The 24,286-nt window shown below is 33.9% G+C and overlaps 1 protein-coding gene across 1 annotated transcript in view; it reads right to left on the reverse strand.

The window, feature by feature from the left end:
- TRHDE (thyrotropin releasing hormone degrading enzyme) overlaps positions 1-24,286 on the reverse strand; it is a 380,043-nt gene that overhangs the window by 75,962 nt on the left and 279,795 nt on the right. Inside the window, exons 8-12 of the mRNA XM_044227809.1 lie at positions 16,163-16,228; positions 15,346-15,533; positions 10,080-10,168; positions 3,148-3,278; positions 2,971-3,026 (exon numbers count right to left, since the gene is read on the reverse strand). Of these exons, the coding sequence (XP_044083744.1) occupies positions 2,971-3,026; positions 3,148-3,278; positions 10,080-10,168; positions 15,346-15,533; positions 16,163-16,228 (530 nt within the window). The remainder of the gene's footprint in view (positions 1-2,970; positions 3,027-3,147; positions 3,279-10,079; positions 10,169-15,345; positions 15,534-16,162; positions 16,229-24,286) is intronic.

A 24,286-nucleotide genomic window follows, 5' to 3' on the forward strand; every position in this document is an offset into this window, starting at 1 on the left:
TGACTTAACTCCCCTTAATCTCTATGTCTCAGCTATAACATGGCTAATGTAACCATCCTTTCTGAAGGTTTACTGAGAAAACTGCACAAGGCCATTCATAAGAGTCTCAGTAGAATACCTAGAATACAAGTTTTAATAAATATTTGTTTTTCTTCTACTTGTTATCTTTATTTTTTTTATATTTTATTTATTATATTTTATTTTATTTATATTTTATTATATTTTATTTATTTATTTGACAGAGATCACAAGTAGGCAGAGAGGCAGGCAGAGAAGAAGCAGGCTCTCTGCTGAGAGAGCCTGATGCAGGGCTTGATGCCAGGACCCTAAGATCATGACCTGAGCCAAAGGGAGAAGCTTAAACCACTGATCTACCCAGGCGCCCCTAAAAGTTTATTTCTATTATATAAAAGAGGTCCAAAGGTATACAATTATAATTGGCATAGGATTTTTAGAGGACATGGTAAACCCAGGTTTCTATTTTACTATTTTCCACCTTCAATGATAGGGTTCATCACCTCTTTTTTTTTTTTCTTTTTCTTTTTTTTTTAACATTTTTTTTAATTTATTTATTTTCAGAAAAACATTACTCATTTTTTTTTCACCACACCCAGTGCTCCATGCAAGCCGTGCCCTGTATAATACCCACCACCTGGTACCCCAACCTCCCATCTCCCCCACCATTTCAAACCCCTCAGATTGTTTTTCAGACTCCATAGTTTCTCATGGTTCACCTCCCCTTCCAATTTACCCAAATTCCAAGTTCATCACCTCTTAATTCAAGACGGTTACTGGAATTCTAGCCATTGCATCTATATTTCCATAATGGCATACGTGCTGTCTTTAAAGAAGCCAAGAAGAGCATGCTATGCTTCAGAAACTGAAAGGCTGATACAGACTGGTAGCAAAACTATGACATTTTTCTAGGAGACAGTGACCCATGATAACCCTCACCTCCAAGTTATGGCCAGGCATGTGCCTATAGAAATCTGATTTTTGTATTTACTCACTTGCATACCAATGGGACAACTATCTCAGTATCAGTAAAACAAATTTTAATATATTTTCAATGAGATTTGCATTATTTTCCTGGTGAATTGTATAAATGATAATTAAATTATTTACTCCAAGTATGTAAGGCTTCCAAAACTAGAATTGAAAACAATGTTTTGTCTTAGTCAAAAAGGAATTTAATTTTTGAAAAAAATAATTCATCTACTGGAATTAAATAAAATATTCCATTAAAAACTAATGTAATGAAGATGAGTCAAAGATCCTTTTCTTTCAGTTTTCATCTGCCCTCCAACTTTAGGACATTTGCTACTTATATGCTTTCTCATCATTGTTTCAAATCCGTAAGAATTCACATGAATATATGTATGTATTCATTATATATATATATGCAGTAATATTATATATCACTTATTAACATTATAACAAGTATTAGTAACATTAGGAATAAGTATTTCTTATTCACTTAGTAACATTATATATATACATATATATATCAGCAGTAACAGTAATTTAATTAAAGTAATTAATTTAATTATTATGATTAAAGAACCAGGCAATATAGAAAAACTGATAGGATTTGAAATGGTAGTTTTGTGTGTGTGTGTGTGTGTGTGTGTGTGTGTGTGTGTGAGTGTGTGTGTGTATAATATATATCTACAGTAATAATATTTATTATAATGAGTTGACAGCGTTGGGCTCCATAGCCAGACTACCTGGACAAAGCCCTGGTCCTGTCAGTTACTAGCTGTGTAAATTTAGGCATGATGCTTGACCTCTCTGAGCCTCAGTTCCCTTACCTATGATATGGGAATAATAATAATAATAATAATAATAATAATTCCACAGATCTCAAAGGTTGTTGTCAGAATTAAATGAATTGCTACATATTCAACAGTTAGAACAGTGTCTGGGCCCTTAAGAGTGTTTATGTAGTGGATGGTAAGAGGTCTCTTCTAGTCCTCAAACCTTTACTTGTGGTGTTATCAACATAATTCTCTCCTTTTCCTGCTTCTCTTTCAATGCAATGTTACATTTAAGTACACTGTCTTACTGGCTTTCTGTCCTTTTTAAACTTCTATGTCAAAGTAATCTTCATGTCATACTGAATACTTTACTCAGAGTCTTCATGTCTTATTATAGAATCAAAGGTACATCTTAATCATTACTCCATATATTGCTATCTTGGTGGGCCTTCTTCTAGCACTATTATTTCTAAGTTTCTGCCCAATAACAATCAATGGATTATTAAAATTAAAACTGTACTTGGATGTGGAACAATTCAAAATACTTAAAGGACTGAGTTTATTTTACTGTTTAATCTCAACATTGACAAAATAGCTTGAGTTTACAATCAATATTATTTTAAAGAAATAACTGTTCAATGACTATTCCAAGGAATAACTCATATTAGCATTGTAAGTCTAATGATGAAAATAATATAAATATTACTATAATAAGTACAACTAGAGGCTTCTGCTATAAGATTGATATACATTTTGTCCAGAACAGCTTTACTCCATGGGATATTTATTTCTGTCTTGCAGCACAAGCTTCTCATAATGAATCACATTCAAAAAACATTAAAAAAAGATATACGAGTATATGTTGGAAAAAAAATTGCTGTTGCTTGAAGGTATTTTCCATCAAAAATTAAATATGGCACAATGGTCATTTTGTAGAGTTCATTAATGAAATTGGGAAGGGATTATTAATCTCCAGTGTTAAATTGAACTTACAGTGAAAATTGATCAAGCTTCTCCTGATTCAGAAATACCCCATGGCTACTATTGATCAAGAGTTTGGGACAGTGATTATAATTCATATCCAAATAGCAAAAAAAAAAATGAGATGGAAATTGTTCTTAAAAGGTTTCTTATTCAAAACATGTAATATTTAGCTTTATAGAGGAAGCCTTATGGACACAGTTTTCTTGTGAAGATCCACTGGAAAACATACCTGGCCAGGCTGAAGGCATCGTCAATCAAACCTGCTCTGTTACTGACAGAGAGAACCTATGAGATAGAAAGAAAGAAAGAAAGAAAGAAAGGAAGGAAAAGAAAGAAAAAAAGAATCAGGATTAAAATGGCACGTGTTGACCTCTTGAAACATGTTTGATGAGTAAATCCAGTTTACCTCATGGTTCCTGATTAATTGATCAATTAATAATCGCCAATTCCTTAAATCATAGTTGACTCTAAAATAGCCAGTTTGATTGATATTCCCCAGCAACCAACTTCCTTTGTCCAAAGTTATTCTGTGGTGCTCTGAAAACAACATTTTTGGGGGTAAAACAGATTTTAAATTTATAGGTTAAAATGATATGAAGTATATTTTCTAAATAATGGATATTAGAATACCAATAATAAAAAGAGAACACCATCATAAATACCTAACTGAAATTTAATCTTTAATCAATTCATCACTATATCTAGAATTCACTAGAAAACCTTCAGTTGCTTACTCTATTACCTCAGTTGTTTTCTCATAATTAACATTTTTTTCTTGATAAAACCTCGTTACCTATACACAATGTTTGTCTCAGATAAATGTCACCAAGAAATTGCCTGGATTCATGTGACTTCTAGTTAGATTGTATTTAAATATGGGGCTAGAATAGAAGAAACGGTTTTAAATGCATATTCTACTTATTTTATTCAGTAAGAAAGTGATTAAAACAACAGGACTCATTCATTTTAAAGTCACTCTTGTTTCTTGCCTTTTTTCTTGAGCTTTTTTGGAAGTACTAATAAATAACAGTCTTTCCAGCATCATCAATAATGTTGGAAAAAGGAAACTCATTTATTTAAGACTCTAATATTTCTACATATAATTAGAACAAAGATAATAAATTCTGTTTATTGGAATCACTTTGGAAAATGGTAACTTGATTATATTCCCCAGCTAATTCAATTAAAGGAAGCCAGCAAAAGCAATCTTATAACTTATATATTTAACTCCTTCAAAATATGGTACAGATGGAGAACTCCATTCACTTTAATGTCAGCCTCTGTTGACTTCACAGAACCATAGATTACAATTCTAATCATTTACAGTTCTAATCATTTGTGGATATTCTCAGGACCTATGGTTCACAGAAGTTACAAAATGCATTGTTTACTTAAAATTTATATTTTATATACACACAGACACACACACACACCAGTCTACCATTTCCACAATGATTCAAAACCAGAAGATGCATCACAGAAAACATTTGTATCAGCTCTGACTGGGACACACAACCTCCAATTCTCACCTTATTATCCAGGTTTTTTGCACATCAGGCTACAAAACAAGTTTTCTTTTCCTCTCTTTTTCTGAAACACTGAATCTACATTCTCTTTCAAGTTGAAGCCACACAGGAAGAAGGTGTGGCCACAAAAATTGAGTGAACATTAATGACTATTAATTGCTGAAATGGGGTGAACTTCTTAAGCTAATGCCTGTTATATTTTGCCAATTTTTATAAATGTACAGTAAAGTAAAAAATGCATGTTGAACATAAAAAATCTAATCTTTAATGTTTCAAATAGCACGTCAGTTTTTTTTTTGCCACTTTTGTAAATAGTATCTGTCAGAACAGATAAAGAAACAAGGCTCAGACAGGTTAATCGAATTGTCCAAGAAAGCTGGGATGGTCCATCTCAGGTCTCCTGACTTGGGTGTCCTTTTCACTACAATTATACTCTATTGATACAAGATGGTATAGCACTTTTACTGTAATATATTTCTCACATTCTTAAATCGATTTGAAAAAGAGGGACATAGCATTGGAAACAAGAATTAGAACCAGAGCAAGATAGCTAGATTTTTGTTCCAGTTCTCCTAGACTTAAATGTTTGAGCTTAGGCCACTCATATAATCTAAGGACAAACTAATCGCATTTAAGTTTCCTTCCAACTCTAGGACTCAATGGAAGGAGGACTGGTTTTCCTCAGTGTAAAATTTTACCAGGCTTCATCTATGGTACTTAAAAAAATAAATCTATCAGATAATGCTTTAAAATATTGATAGTTTCCCAACTTTCTGATTCTTTATTTTGAGATATTTTTCAAAACCTTAATGTGCTTATGTACACAATTACTTTGAAGTTTTAGAATATCACCCCTTTTACAAATATAAAAATAAAAAATAATTAACAAAGGGTATGACATTTTAAAAAACTTTACCATCTAAAGCGAGATTTCAATTAATCATGTCCAAATTCAGTGAAAAAAATTTAAGATTAAAATATTGAGGGGGTGCCTGGGTGGCTCAGTGGTTTAAGCCTCTGCCTTCGGCTCAGGTCATGATCTCAGGGTCCTGGGATCGAGCCCCACATCGGGCTCTCTGTTCAGCAGGGAGCCTGCTTCCCCCTCTCTCTCTGCCTGCCTCTCTGCCTACTTGTGATCCCTGTCTGTCTATCAAATAAATAAATAAAACTCTTTAAAATATTGAGGATACTGTTTCTCTTGAACTCTGTCTTAAAGAATACGAGGATTTTTACAACACATGTTTAAGTTGTGATTAAATTCATGTGGGTTAGGTGCTCATTCTGACAGCACATATACTAAATTCACTTGGGTTAAGAGTAAATTTGAGGGGCGCCTGGGTGGCTTAGTGGGTTAAAGCCTCTGCCTTCGGCTCAGGCATGATCCCAGAGTCCTAGGATCAAGCCCCGCATTGGGCTTTCTGCTCAGCGGGGAGCCTGCTTCCTCCTCTCTCTCTGCCTGCCTCTCTGCCTACTTGTGATCTCTGTCAAATAAATAAATAAAAATCTTTTAAAGAAAAAAAGTAAATTTGATCTTTTTGGTCTAAGAAGTGTTATTTTTTGAAGAAATTATAATATTCAAGAATCAAGTTTAATATGTGAATATGTGATTTAGGTTTTTACAATTCTGAAACAGTCATCAAATCCTATGATATTAAATCTGTTTTTTAAAAAGTTATTCTTGTTCACATTTTAGAGACCTGGGAAAATTTAACTTCATGTGATACACTTGGCTATAAATTGGTGATGGGCATTAAGGAGGGAACCTACTGTGATGAGCACTGGGTGTTATATGTAAGTGATGAATCACTAAATTCTACTCCTGAAACCAATATTACACTGTATATTAATTAACCAGAATTAAAATAAAAACTTGAAAATTCAAAAAATTTTAAGAAATTTAAAAAATAAACTTATGGAATTTGACGGCTTACAGGTAGAAAAGAGACTAATTAAAATGGGAAAGCAACTCCTATACCTTCTATTTCATCTGATAAGAATAAAAAAGGCAAGCATCTATTGTTATAAGTATGCTATTATTAAATTGATAACTAAAACCTGAAGGTTATTACTGTTCATTAATGTTTTTATGCCTTTGTTATAAATGAAATCTTTGGAGAAATGATTCCCTGAAAGATTTTGTAATAGATTTTTAAATGTCTTTTTTCATTCTAGTTAATTATATCTTTAAAATGTTCTTCAAATTAACTAATGGCAAGCAATGAATTTTAAAGAGATCTTTTCCAATGGCTTAATGAGGTATGGTATGTGATGTGTACCAAAATAAAAAGTATGAAAGTTGTGCTTTGAGTATTAGTAATAACAACTTAAAATTGTATGTAGAATGTATCCAAAATGGCACAAAATTTAGATTATATCAGGGCACAGAATAGTTGGAATTTTATAATAGTTTGTGTTTATAGCCTATACTTTCTGCACAAAAAGAGGAAGATTAAGGCTTTCTTCTCTGTATTGGCCCGTTGCAGAAAAATCAGAATTTAAAACAAACAAAAAGTTAACCAAAGTAACGAGGGTAGCAACACATACTTTTTGCCTGTATACAAGTTGCTTGTACATACTTGTATACTCAGGTATAACACATACTTGTTTTCTCACTGGACTTGTGTGAGAATTGAATTAGAAAATGCTCCATAGACCCTATAAAGAAATGTATATGTATACAATGGTAACATGTTGAGTAATTAACGCATCAGCAAAGCAACCTGCCAAAATCTTAAAATTTTATGTGTGTATTTGTGGGTTAGAGGGAATATGTTTAGGGGAAGAAAAAGCAAGTTCCTAAGACAATTTAGGCGACTTATTTCTCAAACCCTAACTTCCTCATTTGTAAAATGGAGATAAAAATAACACATCCTAAAAGCTTGCAAGTCATACAAAACAATGTTTAAGGCAAGCACTATATCATTACATTATTTTTAATGTTTACTTACAATTTCAGCATCAATTTCCCTTTTACTCTCAATCTTTTCTTTCCTAACATCTGGCATTAAATTTATTCCCTTACATTACACATTCATTGTCACCCTACAAGTTGCTATATTTATAAACTTCTGCATTCTCAATATCTCAGTAGTAAAAACAAAAGAGATAAATCCTTTTACCTTCTTTTAGTAATTTAAAAGTTTATTTAAAAGTTATTTTAGACTAAAATGAACTATACCTTATCTTGGAATTAATTCAATATTTATCTAATGGGTTTAAAAAATGGAAATTTGATTCAAATCAAATTTATACTTTTTTTAATCACCACGACTGTGCCTTAATACCTGGTGAGATCAAATCTATGTGACTGACAATGAAAAATTATAAAAACATTGATCTTACTGTTATAACCAAAAGGTAGACTTCTAAAATATAATGTTGGTAAGAATTGACCGAAATTTTCCTAACGTTTTTATGGAAAAACATTACCGATATTAGTTAGCTATATTTTTTATCTTGAATGATTTATTTATTTTTAGAGAGGGCAGTAAGGGCAGAGGGAGAGAATCTGTACGTGACTCCCTGCTGAGCATGGAGCTCAGTGTGGGGCTTGATCTCAAGACCCTAAGATCATTACCTGAACTGAAACCAAAAGTTGGACACTTAACCAACTGAGCCACCCAGGTGTCCCTAGTTAACTGTATTTTGAATAAAAGGAGATAAGAGTTAACAATCATTTTTCCCCTAGTCTGTGCCTTGTGTCAATTTTTTTTGTCATCAGAATGAAGGACTTTAAGACAAAACTAAAGACGGAATGAGCCTGAACAGGGAAAACAGAATGGTTGTCTTTCTTTTAAGTCTCTCTTGGAAGCTTCTTCCAGATTTACATATTTATAAAGTTTTCAAGAAACATTTACTTTGTGTGGGCATTCCCCACAAAAGCATCAACACTGCCACTGGGACCATGTTTCATCAGCCAGAAGACTGCTATGATTAAATGGAAACTGTCACACTGTAGATGGCACAACTCAGTATCAGGGTCAATATCAGTATCATCTCCCAGAGTTATGCACTGCACACACTAGGTAGTGTGCATGTCACATGTATTAATAAAGGTGACATTTCAGGTAAATGTATACTTTGAAAAATCATGTTGTTATTATTCCTGATTAATAATGAGAGACTACAAACGGAAACAACCTCTGAAACACACCTGTGGTTATTGGTCAAGAAGAGCTGTGACACTATTCCGCATACGATGTTTGAAACAAGAGGATACCATGAATATGAGCATACAGACAACTAGGGAGTTAGAGCAAACGGATGTGGGGAAAGTAACCAAGAAGAATCAGACTTGCCCTGGATCTGTTCTCTAAGAGTAATGTTTTGGCCTGATCCTGCCTTAATCAGTATCTTTGCTCTCTTGTAATTGTCCCATTGCCATTGTACCCTCCAATGAGAAATGTTTTACTTGTGTTTCTGAAAACTGTTCTATTTCATGTTCCTAGCAATCCCATGGAGGATCTAATAGTTAGGTCATTAAGTTAACGACTCACTGTTTTCACTCATCATTTCATAGCAAATTATTAGATAAACAAAACAACTACATGAGAGTAAAAAAGCAGTAAAAAAAAACAAATACACAGTAAGTGAATTAAGAATCATGGTATAAATGCTAATTCTAAGAAATGAAAAGAATAGATTATAATAAGCAACTTTAAAAGGAAAAACACTAATAAATTTTAAAATAAGCATTTCAATTCATCACTACATTACTTAAGAATCTTTCATACACAATGTATATAAATAAAAGCGCACATTTTCAATAAAATGTGATCATATGTTAAAATACAACATGAACATATGAGTAAAAATTCAACTGAAAATATAAACATTTATATTTTTGGTAAGCTAGATTAGATTTTGCTTTAAGAACTTTTTCTTGTAAATATGTATTTTGAGCACTTACATCTCCCTTATAATAGCAAGACTGAGGGACAGACACAATGTTTGTTATTTGTATGCCTCACTTACTGCAAAAAAGAGTTTGTGGCTGCTGCTTATAGTGGTTATGAAATAAGACAATATCAATTGGCAGAATGGAAGAAAGGAGTTAGAAAAAACAAAATGTGGACATACTTGACCATCTAAATCTAAAAAAATGTTACATAAAAGATGATAATTGGCTTTTTCTCCAGTTCAATAGTAAACAGAAATTAAAGAGACCTGTTTCACATCTAGCATGAAGGATTCAGATTGAACTCAAGAAATAGCTTTCTGATAGTGAATTTAAATAGGGCGCTATCTTATTTGAAGATTTTTAGAAACAGAATAGAATCTCATCTTTCTCTGCTGCTTGAGAATTGACCCTAGTTTAGGTGAAGCTTTGATGACCTATCAGGGCCCCTCCCTTCTGTGCCTATAATTATCTAATTTTATGGAGAATATCGCCTTGTCCATTCTTTAAAGAGCCAGTCTGGCAAAAAAGAAAATAGCAAGAAAATGGAATTGAAAATGGGACCTCTGTTTCATTATTTGGCATACTGTTCTATGGGGAATTTATAATTATAATTTAATTACATTTGGTATTAGAAAATGATACAGTTTAAAACAGCTAAAAGTACTATCAATGTTTTGTTTTAAATTTTCTCTTTACCACCAATGACCCAAATGAACTTAAGAATTATATAGGCAGATGAAAATTAGACTTAAACTATACTATACTTAATTTTGTAGAGGTGATTATCATTCTTCTATATTCTCTTTCTAATTTGTCTTTATTCACATTTTTAAAAAGGCTGAAACCAGAGGTTAAGTTGCTAAACAATTATCTGAAACCAAATAGTTCCTGAGGGGAGCATATATATTTTACCTGATTTGTTAGACACCCAAATAATTGCTTCTGAAGACACATGGCTTCTATTTCCTACCACAATAGTTAGTGGAATCTGCCACAGATAACTGCAAAATAAAATAGAAGCTTTAAGAATAAAATTGGTTATAACAAATAAACAAACAACATTTGCTATGCACCTTCTGGATGATTTCCATTATTCTCTTTAGGGGAAAATTAAAAATTCCCCACTCACAAAAGTAAGAAATAAGTCAAGAAGATGAATTCACTTCTACAATGCCACTAAGCAGACTTAGCCTGTAAGAGTTTTAATTTCAATATAAAAGGGAGACTTTCAACAACACAATTTATCTTGAAAATAATTTGCATTTTACATTATGGAATAAAAAGTAGCTAAAATCAATAAATCAGAGCCACACCAAATATTGATTAAAGTCTCAAAATAACTCCCTTCTCCTTGTTTCTCTGTTAAATTAATGCACATTTCAGTGGTTTGATACATTTACATTTCAACATTATACTTATTTATTCACTTAACTATCCTAAAAAGCAGTAGTATCACATTTTACAGAAAAGTTAAAACAGCACACCTAAAGTTATTCAGCAAAGTAGGAATGAAAGGTGAAAGTAATCAGATTCCCCTAAAATTCAGATCAATATAAAGATTAGTGTGGAACACCTTTAATGCTGTTTTCTGAAATGAAATTTCCAAACTCGTGTGTGAAATCATCAACCAACATTTAGGAATCAGTCAGGAGTCTCAGCTATTAAGAGAAGTATTTTCTAGAATTTGCCTTTTTGTAGGAAAAAAATGGAAGTTTACACTTGTACATGAAGTAGTATCAATTTAATCTCAAATGGCTACCCAGAGATAAACTGGAGGGTCTTACAATAAGTTCAATGACTACATTATGTTTCTTCTATGAAGTACAGCCAAATTATGTTGACTTATCATTGCACTATTAACAGCAGGGGTAGCCAATAATATCTAGTATGTGAAAAATATTTTTGATTTTATGGAAGAGACACTGTGTGAGTTCTATAATTGGGACAGTAAACAGAGAATTGATAGTTTTTCAGGAAACATACCAGGGATTATATAATTACAAATATAATGAATCTGCTTTGGGGGGATGGGAAGAGAGGACATTTCCTCTAAATCTGTTATATGGAATTTAATTACTTTGTCATTTCATGTTTCTCATTCACAATAAACAAATGTCAGTAATGTAACAAATCTAAGTGGAAGAGTGGAAGAAATTAATAATTTTACACCAATTGCCCTCCTATGATATGTAAAGTTAAAATAATGTGTTTAAAATTCTGAATTTTAAAAATATTATGCTGTATTTAATCAGCAAAATATTTTTGAGTGCCAACTACATGGAGACACTAAGCTCCACCACAGTGGAATCCACATGGTTGGTCAGGAAATCAATAACCTATATACCCAAACGTATCATTTTTAAAGTAGACATAAATGAACATAATCCATGTAAGCTCTTATTCAAAGCCTGCCAACCTCTTCACATAATACCAAGAATATGGAAAATATTTAATAATGGTATTACTATAAGGAAGACAAAGAGAATAGATATATATTTCTTTAACAGCTGTTCTCTAAAAATAATGACTCTTCTTTGATTAATTGAAAAAAAATATTTAACAGACAGTAATGCTTAACTGTTTGTCTGACTCTTAAATTAAACCATATGCTCATATTTGTAAACCTAATATCTTGAAAAAACCTAGAAATGGAAGGCGTTCCAGGAACTGCTATTGAATTGGATCAAATGGGATGAGACCAAAGTAAAATGAAAGGAACCAAATCAGTTAATCTGAGATTAACTTTATGAACTTAACTTTCTGGTCCACGTCTTCCACATTGAGTTGGGTCAACTAAATTGAGAAGTCAAACAAGTATCCGTTAAAGGGCAAGGAATATACAAAATTGAAGATGATTAAAGATCCTCAAGGATAAGTGTGCCTTTTTAAAGCATGATCTTAAAATGTGAAATATTATTTGCCCCAATATAAATAAATATACTTTTGTATTTATTTAAGCTGTATTCTTTTAAATAGTGGAACTAGAAACAATGATAATATTTATATGGTAATGCTTCAGTATTTGAGTTTTAGCAAAAGTTTCTTAAGTACAAGAAAAAGAAATTCTTCTTAGAACCTGGGTGTTGCTTACAGTCAATGCCACATCCCTATGGGAAACTTACTGCATGGCAGACACTTAATCACACAGCTGTTCAGATGCAAAAGAGTTAACTATAAAGTACTGGGATCCAAACATTTGGGCATTTTGTAAAACTTTTGAAATAGTCTTCTGTATTCTTCCCAAGAATGTTTTTACTCTGTGTCTGTGTGTGTATATGTCTGCATGTTTGTGTATGCACACAGTTAAAATGTTTATATTGTCACAAAAACAAAATAAAAATTACAAATTACCAAGCCTATCTAAAATTTGTATTCATTTCTGAATTGCTATACTATGAATCCTGTATGTTGTTTTTCATAACTTTCCAAACAACACTTATCTGGTCTTTTCCCAACTTTATTTTGAAGTTTCATTTGAAAAATCAAAGAAAGCTCTTTGCTTGATGGTTAGAACTTAAAAGAGTGGAAGACACGAAACATGGTTGAGTGAAGCGTGGTGTGCTATAAAGAAAATCTCAGACTGCAGTGGGTTATGTTTGAAGAAAAACTAGAAAAAAGCATTTGTGAAATTAAATTGTGTCCTTAGCTACCTAAGTTGAATTTTAGTCATCTCATTTTAAGCAGAAAAAAAACAAAAAACAAAAAAACACAAATGCATTTCAATAGACTTCTAAGATATATTTTTCTTTAATATTCCCCTGGGTTATCGCTCTCTCTGTAGTTCATGTTTTTTATAATAAAACAATGTTTATCCTAGTAATCACGTTAAGGTAGACAATAATAGGTACTTATTTTAGCTTAAGGGAAAAATCTTTCTTAAAAATGGTACCAATGTCAATGAAGCATTAACATAGACACCACGAACTCTACAGAAATTCCTGTTATCAGGTCAATAACCAAAGGGAATTATGACTGTGGAGATAAATACAATTGTCTGTAGCACAGGACTCCGAGAAACCCCATAAGTAGATGAGGAGACAATGATTGACATTGCAATGTATTAACTTCATAAAGAAAAAAGTTACAAAGAAAAAAAAAAGAAGAAAAAAAAAAAAGCTACATAAATTCAGAACTTCCAGAATACATAAATTCTAGCCAATATCTTATTCGCTTTTACATATCAATGAACTGTATGCAATTATTAGTTATGTAGCAGTCTTTTATACTATAATACAGTTAGTCCATATGAAAAATATAATTACTATATACATTAAAAATGTTTTGGGCATGTTGTTGTGATATTCTGATATCCTTTACAAAACTCAGGACAAAGAATTGATGAGACTGGCTCAGAAAATATCCACAGCTCATGGGATACCTGGTACCAGTGGGCATTGTCTCACTGCATCAACAGTTTGCACTGTACAATAAAGACCTAGGAAGGTTATGTACAAAGGATGGATAGAATTGATATTGAAGCTCTGACCACAATCTTAGAGTGAATAAAATGGATCAATAAGACACAAATGAATACTGAATTTTAACTGCAAGCTCAATTATTCCAAAATAGATAGAAAATAATTTTTGAGCTTAAAGGGACTCCATGCCTTATCTTACTCTTAATATTTTATACACCAGGTTCTCGGGGTTCAACGTTATCCATATGATTTTACAACTCTTAAGGAAAGCAAAGCTCTATTCACGTTACATATACTTATGCAGCCTGGGAGAAATTTTGCCTTTAAAAGAGTCAGACTCACAGCTCATACATCTGATGCATGTTACAGGCTGACAGCATATTTTTGTTCAAAATTTGTTCTGTCATTTGCAGGTCCTTTATGTTTTTCTGCATCAGTGATGTTTGTGTCAAACTGATCATTCTCAAAGGCATGGCCTAAATCTCTCTAACTTTGCCGCAGTCAAGTAGTTTTTATGTACTTTTTGGCAAGGCTGGGGTTGATGCCTAAGCAGGTTTAGCCTGGGGCCAAAGGGTGGAGGATGAGAAGCCGCATTTGGCAGCTCTATAGAATCCCAGGCTGGGTAAAAGGAAGCACTGGCAGAGTCAGACCCTGACGTATGGCATGGTAATCCCACTTTGCAAAGGCAGTTTGTTGAAGACCCACGTATATACTGACCGGGAGATTTAAGTCCATGCTTTCCCAAATAACATTCCAAATTTAGTCACCAGAAAACATTCAGGAATTTCTCAGTCACTTCTACCTATAGCCCATCTTGGAGCTAGCCTACTTGGGAATGATTTCCATCCCTCTCAAGAACAAGAACAAAAAACAAAAGCAAAAACAAGAACAAAAACAAAAACAAAAACAATTCACACCTCCGGGTAATGTAATGGGAGACAGCATGACCAACCTAATCCAAACACCCCACTTTATTAATTTTAAATTCCATTCCTTCTGTCCCCTCCCCCCCTCCAACCTTTTCTTAGAGCACCTTTTGAAAAATGAAACGAACCATTCCATTATCTTTCTTTGGCTCAGCCTTTAGTAAACCACCATACAGTAAGGAAACGTGAAGTAGGAAAGAAACACTATATGCTGTTTTCAGTAATTAAATAAGAGTTTCAAAAGAAAGTTTAACAACAAATAAAAATTCTATGTATGTTGTCTGTTCAGTGGTTTTACACAAGGAATGAGGGAGGAGAAAATATTTTGATGCCAAGTAACATTGATACTCAGATCATTTAAAAATGGTTCTACTTTGAGTTCCTTTGGCTCAGATACTAGTCTAGTTGTGATTTTTGTTTGTTTTAATTAGTCTTTCTGGATTGTTAGTTTCTATTCTCATCTATTTTATAAATCGCAGTTTACTCAATTCCATTTAATTGACTTCATTGCATCTTAACTTTTTTGAATTTTATTCAACAAACATTCACAGGGAAAAGTAAAAAAAAATCACATATTTTTCTAAATCACCATGATAATTTAAACTCTGCTTAAACAAAATAACTTTGGTGTGCTGTCACTTTGATGGTTAAAATATCTGGAAATGGGAGTAAAAGAGGAATCAAAATGAAAACACCATATGTAAATAAAGAAATGAAAACCATATTTCACTTACATTTTATAATTGGACTAGCGATCCTTTTTAGAATGCTAAAAACACAAAGTGAAACCTAAGAATATAAGCAATTGTTTTTTCATGTAAAAGAGTGCAGTACCTGTTATTTTGAAGTTCGAGTGCTTTAGTTTTAGCACTGATGTCATAAATAAAATGTTGTTGGGTAATTATTATTCTATTTTCTGCTGTTGAATTTCCCAAGATTGTGATAACAGGATAACCCATCTGGAGTGTCCACTGATCCATTACTTCTTGTATATTTACAAATTTTCCATTCCGTTTTAAAGCCTTTGAAACCCAAATTGTATAAATTAGTTTCATACACATGAACTATAAACATAATTAACATTAAGCCATTTTTATTTTTACCTTTACGATTTACTTAAGGATGAAAACATGTAAAAATCAGTGAAGCTAATATAACGTGTTAGTAAAATTAATCTCGTTGCCTTAAGTTTCATGCATATATAGAGAAAGGAAAGCCTTATAAGCATTAAAGTTTTTACTTAATGGAAGATAAAACATAGCTGATTGTTAAAATAAGTGCTTGTAGCATCATTAAGTATCCCCATTATGCCTAGGACCAAATTTAAATATTTGTTATTCATCTATAGAAAAAAACTACTTTAACTTCAATATTTCTCTCAAACATGAATATCTGACACCATATGAATGTTGTATTTCAGTATTGTCTTGTTTGAGAGGAGGCAAGGTACTTTTTTACTACCATTTGTACTTTAAGTAATTTTAAACCCCATTACTTTTATAATACATCAAAAATAAAATGATAAAGCAATATGAGAAAATATAAAAAGTAAAAACAATTGTCAGTCTCAATAAAAGTTAAACGAATGGTTTATAAACTCAATTCAAATATTCAAGAAGAGGTTTTGCTATTCGAGCTTCCTATACTTTACCTCTGACAGTGTATTCCAGAGATCGTTTCTGGCTGCATTGCCATACTTATGAATGGTTAAATAATCCTACAAAGAATATAAAATTAAAATTACAATTCAGAAGCTAAGCAATTTCCAGTAAACACATATATTTCTCAATTCAATTAATAATTTCTATTTGTTAGAATTATATTACTACAAAGACAAGGAGAAAAATGTGGAAAAAGATGAAAAACCTCATTTTACAATATCCTGAAGAGCTTTAACTGTAACACATTTCTTAACTCATCAAACAATACTGGTCTCTTAAAAAATATTTTCGTAGCCATAATCACTTCCTATGGATTTCCAGCGTCAAAGACCTTCCTCTAATTTAACAAACCAACCTCAGGCAATTGTAAAGAAACAACCTCTGCAATGAAACATTTAGGAGAAACTTCCCCATCAGACTTTCCTGTTGAAATGTTGAAAAAAACAAATTCTGTTTTATGGAAAAGTAAAAACAACAAAAGAGACCCGACTGATATATGCCAAAATGAAGAGGAATCGCTTTGCTGAAAGAGTGATGACTATATCCACAAGCTGTCCAGTTCCCTAGTCTCTCTGCAAGGGACAGGCTGCCTAACACAAAAAAGGACACATACTTATTTCCATGAGTTTGAAACACATATTAATACTTAATAAGGAAAAGTTAATCCTAAATTTATTTAATATTTTTGAGGGTAGGGTTTTTCATTTCCCAGTTTCCACCATTAGTAGTTAAACCTACACACTTTCTTTCTACCTATGCCTGCTCCCTTCTGTGAAGCATGGTCTGTGTCACTGTGGATACGTGATTTGGTTACGGCCAGTTGGTTATTCTTTTTCAACATCAAAGTGGAAAAATGAATAGGAAATAGTGTTTTATGTTATAAAACAGAGAGTCTCCTCAATTTGAAATTCCTTCATTTCTACAACATGTAGGTAGTAAACAAAATCCTAATTTACATCACAGTACTGAAAATGAAAAAAAAAATGCTGACTCTCTTCAGTACTTTGTGTAGAGTAGAATACTTTAGGGATAATTAAACTTGGGGAAGACGTTTTTCTGAAATACAAATTGTAGCACCTGTGACAGATTCAGCTTCGTTGGCAACTCACAGCCCAGAAAATGGCAACTCCCACCTAATCAGATTCTAAAGATGCAATGCCCAACACTAACTTAGCAACCACAAATTCATCATCATCATCAGGGATTATGAATAACTTTAATGAAAAAATATAACCCCAAATAACCAATCTGAACTCTACTTTTGGTTTTGAATATGCCATATGAGTCATTTTTCATTAGAACTTGGAGACCAGAATTAAAATAAATTATTTCAGATTTAACTATCAGCATTATCTTTCATGCTTTTTCAGCACCTAAATGAATAAATCTGGGAACAATAGGAATTATGAAACACAAATTTGGGGTTTATTTTAGTACATGATTTTTTTTAGAAGTATCAACATTAGAACTATTTATTTATTGGGTTTGGTTTATGGATATGCTGCTAGGATAATCCTAAAGAGGGAACAAAGGAATACCCCATGGACTTTGAAAAGTCCAATACCTAACTACAGGATTCTCTTCACAGACAGATCATAAAAATCCAACTGTTCATGATACGAGTTGACTTTGGCCCAATATTGATCATCAACTTGAACTCTTGGTTTCCTCCCCAATTCAGAATAAAGTTCAAATTTACATTTCAAGCAAGCTGAAACGGCAATTATCCAGGCTTAGGAAGCAGTTCCAACTTGGTTGCCTCGGAAGTCAGGGCAAAAAGCATCTTCTTGGATTCCCAGCAGTCCCAATTTTCGGGTGTTACTGGAATTCTACATAAGTCAACTCTTGTTTTTCAAAAACTGAGAAAACCCCAAGTGTTTTCCTTAGTTATCTTAGCCTTCCTCTTGCATGAAAATAGTCATATTTTAAGTTAAAGAAATTGTGTTTTGTCCTTGCTGAATTACAAAGAAATTTACAGAATAGTAAATGTGGTTTTTCTGATAATCAATTATTTATTTATTCATTCTTTCCACAAAATGTATGGTGTACTTTGCATGTGCTGGTAGCTTTCACATGCTGGGGAACGGTTCGGGGAGACTAGGTTACTGAGAACAATGGCAGACACTGAGATGGGAATTGTGGAGGACGGTTTCTGGGACTGAAACTGTAGAAATCTTGGTACAAAAACTACTTGACAAGATGAATTTAAACATTTGCTGTGTAATTAAATAAGATTTTAAATTCCTTTCAAGCCTACAAGCCGATGAATATGAAAATGGCTGGAGTTATGAATCTGAAATGTAAATTTATGTTTATATGTATGTGTATGAAAGTCAATTAGCAGTAGATTTGACATTATGATACAAAATAGGAGAATTTTTTAATATTAACCATACAAAGAATTTCAGAAACAGAAGAGTTGTTGAAAAGTTTGGGGGGGAAACAACCATAGATGACCACTAGAATATTCTTAAGGGATCAAACCAACATTATAAACTGATTAAAAGTTAAAGGTCTATTTAGCCAAAGTACATTCTCATCCCTAAAGCACAAGAATGGGATTCTGACTGCCTTTGTCCAAATCTGCACCCCAAATGCTCTCTAGTTACTTGATTTTGGCAAGTTGCTTAATCTCTTTGGGTATGAGTTATGCTAAGGAATGAATGATTTTTTTTTTATAGAATTAGGTTAAGGAATAAATGATTTAATATCTGTACAGTATTAGAAGAGCAAAAAGTGTCTAGTACCCAGTAAGTATTCAACAGACATCAGTTGTCCTAGTCTTTTTAATCACTTAGGCTACCCGTTAGAGTAACAGAAGGAAAAGCATCACTGAGGATAATAACCAAAGAACATAACACATGAAAACAATATCTGCCTCTTTTGTAGCATTGTTGAGTTGCTTTCTTTTATCTCATTCAACCCCAGGACATTTATGAGATAGATATCATCATCATCATCTAATAAATCAGAACACTAGAACTCAGAGACTCCAGCCCATGTCCAAACCCCATTCCTGTGCACACCGCTGCTGACCCAAATCCAATGTCTGCTAGATGCCCCACAGACAACTAACTAAGAGCTGAACTCATTGTCCTCCCCAGCATTAGCTCCTTTTGGCAGTCCTTCCCCAGCGATGGCCTTCCAACCATCTCAACCAAGGAGGCTTCTTGGGTGCCTCTCTTTCCCTTTCTACCACATTCAAGTAATGATTTACACTGGAAATCTTCCCTCCAGGTTCCCCTTTCCTTCCACCTGTCTGACAGCCTCTCTAGATGACTAAGACCACCACTGCTCTGTCCCTTTCAGATGGTGTCTCTCCCATGCAGCCAGAAGCGCTTTCATCAGATGCACACATGGATCCCTGCTGCATTCAGAAGACAGTCCGAACACCCTAAAGGAATGGTCCCTCTGTATTTCTGCCAGCCCAGCTGTCACTTTGTTGCTCTGCTCTCTACCCATGCCTGTGCATACTCTTTCTTTCTAGTCCCTGCACAAGGCCTTCTCCACATATGCTCTACTTCAAGCCCATTCAAGCTCCGGGACTCAGACTTGATAAATTCTTTCCAGAGCTTCTTTCTTGGCCATTCCCAGACCTTCCTGAGTTACATACCCCTCTCATATTCTCACACATTGCACCATATGAGAGCATCTATCACACTGTGTTATAATTGCTTGTTCATCACTTTGACTGCCCATATACTCTGTAAACTCCATGGGAGTAAAGCCCCTGTTACTCCTCTTGACCACTGTTTAGCTGGCAACTATGTGCCCAGCCCGGTACACAGCAAATGCTGGATATATTTGTGTGATTTTTTACTTTCCTTATTCATCATGCTTTTCAGTTAACAACTGACAGTGCTATTAAAAGATGTTTCTCATATCCATCAGATTCCTCCAAAATGTCATATTTAAACACTAGCACAGGACACAACTTCTTATTTCAGTGCATATATGCCAGCTCTATAACTTGCATTGATATATACAATTGCATGTGATGTCATTGAAAGACCAAACTATTGGGTAGGAGGCCACTTTTATTTTACTTTCTTTGCTAACAAGTGACATGATCCACAATTTTGCATGTGCAAAAGCCAATGGGACTACTAAGTAAACAGGAGAAAAGGAAAAAATGATCTGAGGAGGTAAACCACTATTATCTTTTAACATATTTATATGGAATAATTATGCTCTCCTACTAATGGGTCCCTTAGCATGTTCAAAAAGAGGACTAACTGCACAAAGGATTTATTCCTCAGGACAAAGAAGGGCAGTTTAATAAAATCCAAAGATATATGGACTGGTTTATTTGTGTTTAGCTGCAAATTATAAAAAAATCCACCCTAGAATGACCTTTATAATGACAAGATTTATTCTTCCTATTATAAGAAGGTAAGACAGCCGCAATTTTTTTCTCCAGAAATTGTTTGGCCTTGCCGTTCCTTGTGTTTTGTCTCCCTGCTTGGGTTTGAGGCTGGATGGCACAAGCAATCCCAGCCATCACATTCAGACAGGACATTGCACAGAGGAAAGAGACAGAATTTCTTTCTGAGAAACTTCCTCTCAGTTGCTGCATCAAACTCTCCGTGTTTCCCACTTGTCAGAATTGTATCACGGGCTCCAGCTGAAATCTGCTGATGAAGCTCTTAGGGGGTATTGTTTTGGGACAGCTCAAGGCAGGCTCGGTGCTGTGTTTTCTCCAATGACAGAAGAGAGGCAAGTCTGGGCCTCAGTGATACTGGCAAGTAGGAGCCCTTCTACCCGTAAGACTAGCCGGGGAAATGCCAGGTAAATCCAGGCATCGATTTTTCTGACTATGTGACAAGAAGGCTGAAGCAGGGATTTGAAATATTGTTCCTTTCTATTAAGAATAATTGTACCTCAAAAAATGTGTAGTGAGCATTTGTCATTCTTTTGGCTTTCCAGCATTTAAACACCACGTTTATATGGGGACAATAACTCACCATGGAATCCTGCAGGAAGGTGAAGGCTCTGCCTCCCACTTTCAGTGGAAGGGACAAAATAGTAAATCCCTCTTTCTCCCCTTTCCTTGACAGCTAAAGTATGTACGCGTGCCCTGGCCTCAGATAAGTAGATACTTCAGCGCAGGACTGTGAATCCTGCCAAATCGATGCAAAGAAGAAGGAACAGGTGAAAGACTATCCCGGGCTCCAGAGGTAGCCACATTAATGGTAGCAGTTAAACTAACCACTCCTGTGGCAAGCCCTTGGCTAGGTTTCTTAATTTCTTAGTTTCTCCTAGTTCCTACTACTCATTTTGCAAGCCTGGTGCTCCAGCATTCCCAATGCTTCCAAAGGCTACTGACCTACACCCTTCCAGCAAATTTTTTTTTTTGCCTGATTGGCCAAACTTTGTTTCTATTGCTTGCAACCCAAAACCCTGACTGTTACAACACTAATAGGGGATATAATCAAAACAAACACAAACATCTTAAGTTTTCTTAGTAACCTCAGAATGAAAAATAGAAATGTTCTCACACAACTTATACAAAATGAAAAGCAAAGGACACCCAGTTTTACTGCATAAATCTAGGGTTTCACGGTATTAGAAACAGTAGGTATGAGGGGAAGGAGGTAGATACTTAGGTTTAAAAAGGAAAAAAGAGGCAGACAAGAAGACTGGAGAAAAAGTATAAAATTTCCACAGACAGGAATGCACAGAGAGTAACAATAATAAAAACAAACCTATGTTAAACTCTTGTCTTAAAAAAAGCTTCTAGACAAACCGTAAGTGACTCTTATGGTTTGGGCGACAAACCATAAGTGACTCTTAATCTCACAAAACAAACTGAGGGTTGCTGGGGGTAGGGGGGTTGGGAGAAGGGGGGTGGGATTATGCACATTGGGGAGGGTATGTGCTTTGGTGAGTGTGTATGGTATGCTTTGGTATGGTATGCTTTGGTGAGTGTGTTTGGTGAGAGTATGTGCTTTGGTGAGTGCTGTGAAGTGTGTAAACCGGGCGATTCACAGACCTGTACCCCTGGGGATAAAAAATATATTATATGTTTATAAAAAATAAAATTAAAAAAAAGATAGCCTTTATTTATATTTAAGATCTAATTATTGAGCACTAACTATATATCAGGGCTAGTACATGTATTAACTTTCTTGAAAAGTCTAAAAAGTGGTTCAACCCAGAACACATGATATAATATATGAATTTGAAAACAAATAATTATTTATAATTCTGTTACATGTGCACATTAAATCTACTTTCAGCAATTATATTCACATTATTTTTGTCATTTGGTACTGGCTATCAATTGTGGGTTATTTGACATAGCATTTCCTCTAATTTTGTATTCTCATAAAGGATTAATGTAATATCATGTAATAGCTCAAGTACTCAATAAATATATTTTAAATATCAAAAAAAAAAAAAAAAGCTTCTAGAGCAGGGGCTTTTAAACTGGAAACCTAAAGCTTAAAACTTAAATACTTGTAAGTGTATGCATTATTAGAGTTGGGTGATGTTAAAGGGATCCATGGACAATAAGAAAGCAGATTAAAGGCTGTCAGATCAAAGCAATGTCACAGAAGGGTTGGAAAAACCCCATCTGAAGCCTGGGCCATGCACTTCAGAAATGTTTCTACATTCTCTGACCTTGAGAAACAGTAGCAAGGAGACGAAACCAGTGACAGAAGACCAACTAACACACACAAGAAAGATCAACTACAGATCGAGATGTTATTTTGGTTTTTATCTGAAACATGGCTGTAGATTATGAAATTAAATAAAAATGAGAAGCAGAGCACTGGAAAAGCATTATGCAAAATCAAAGAATGTTTACATTTTATTCTATTAGCTAGGAACCAAGGATGAAAAGTTATGAATAATTGTTAAACCTTGATTGTTAAATTATAACAAGTTTCTAAGGAGGAAGCCCAATAAAAGAGGCACCAATACTAAAGTTTTCAAGGTACCTGAGTGTCTGGCCACCAGACACAGTAAAAAAGAAGCGGTATTTAGGAAAGAAAATTATTTGATAGAACAAAACCAATTATGCCACTGTTTGCACTCATTTTTTATTTTTATTTTTTTAATGTGCGTTTTACCTAGATTTACCATTACACGTTGCTTACTTACATACAGGAGAATTCAGATATTTCCCTAAGAACAAAAAGGTATTTTACATGTTCCAAAAAATCCACTACCCACCTAATGAGGATAATTTTGTAAAATCAGCATATTCTTAAGGAGTTGCGAAATATACCAGAAAATCAGAAAATCTTAAATCAAAACAACTTGCTGGTACATAAAAGATTTGTTTGTTGGTGTTTGTTTGTTTTAAATCACAGGCAATGGCAAGTTCTCATATCAGCTTTGTTTTCACAGATCTCTTACTTAGCAATTACACATCATGCCATCAATGCCTTCACAGGGAGAAGCATCACGAGAGGTGTGAGGGATATCGCCACCACTGAATTTGTGCATTCCAGAGCAAGCTGACAGGTCTTACACCTGTCAGTAAAATAATGTGAATGTAAGTCTATAGGGGTGTTCTAGGGTACTAAAATGTGCCCCCCTCTCCCTTCTGCCACTAGCTTGAAATATTACTGAGACATAAAATGAATCTATTGGCAAAACTGAAGTTTGTAGATTGCCTTTCCTGAATGCCCTGGTAAAGGACTTTGACCACAACAAGCTCACGAAATAGATAAATTATATCCTGACTGGTAAAAATACACTGCCTTTTGTAAATCAAGATGCCCATGGACTGTGGAGCATGTACATGGAGCTCCCTCCACTTCCACTCCTTTTCTCAACCAGCCCTAGCCCTGGTGACTAGTTGAGGGGGAAAAAAAAAATGCAATTCAATTAAGATAGAAGCGTGTGTGTATTTAGAAAACTAAATAGAAATTTAGGCTGATCCTTATCAGTCATGTGATCTTGAGTAATTTTTCTATTTTCTCTAAACTTCGATTTTTTCAGCCGGAAAGGATAGATAATATAGTACCTACTTAGGAAAACAGTGCACAGAAAATGACATAGAACAAGAAAAGCACTTAGAAAAATGCCTGCCACACAAAAACCCAGGGAACATTAATTATTATAAGACCAAGCTCAAGGGGAAAATACCTCTAGAGTCAATA

This window comes from Neovison vison, chromosome 12 (genome assembly GCF_020171115.1).
Source record: "Neovison vison isolate M4711 chromosome 12, ASM_NN_V1, whole genome shotgun sequence".
NCBI classification, from domain to species: Eukaryota; Metazoa; Chordata; class Mammalia; order Carnivora; family Mustelidae; genus Neogale; species Neogale vison.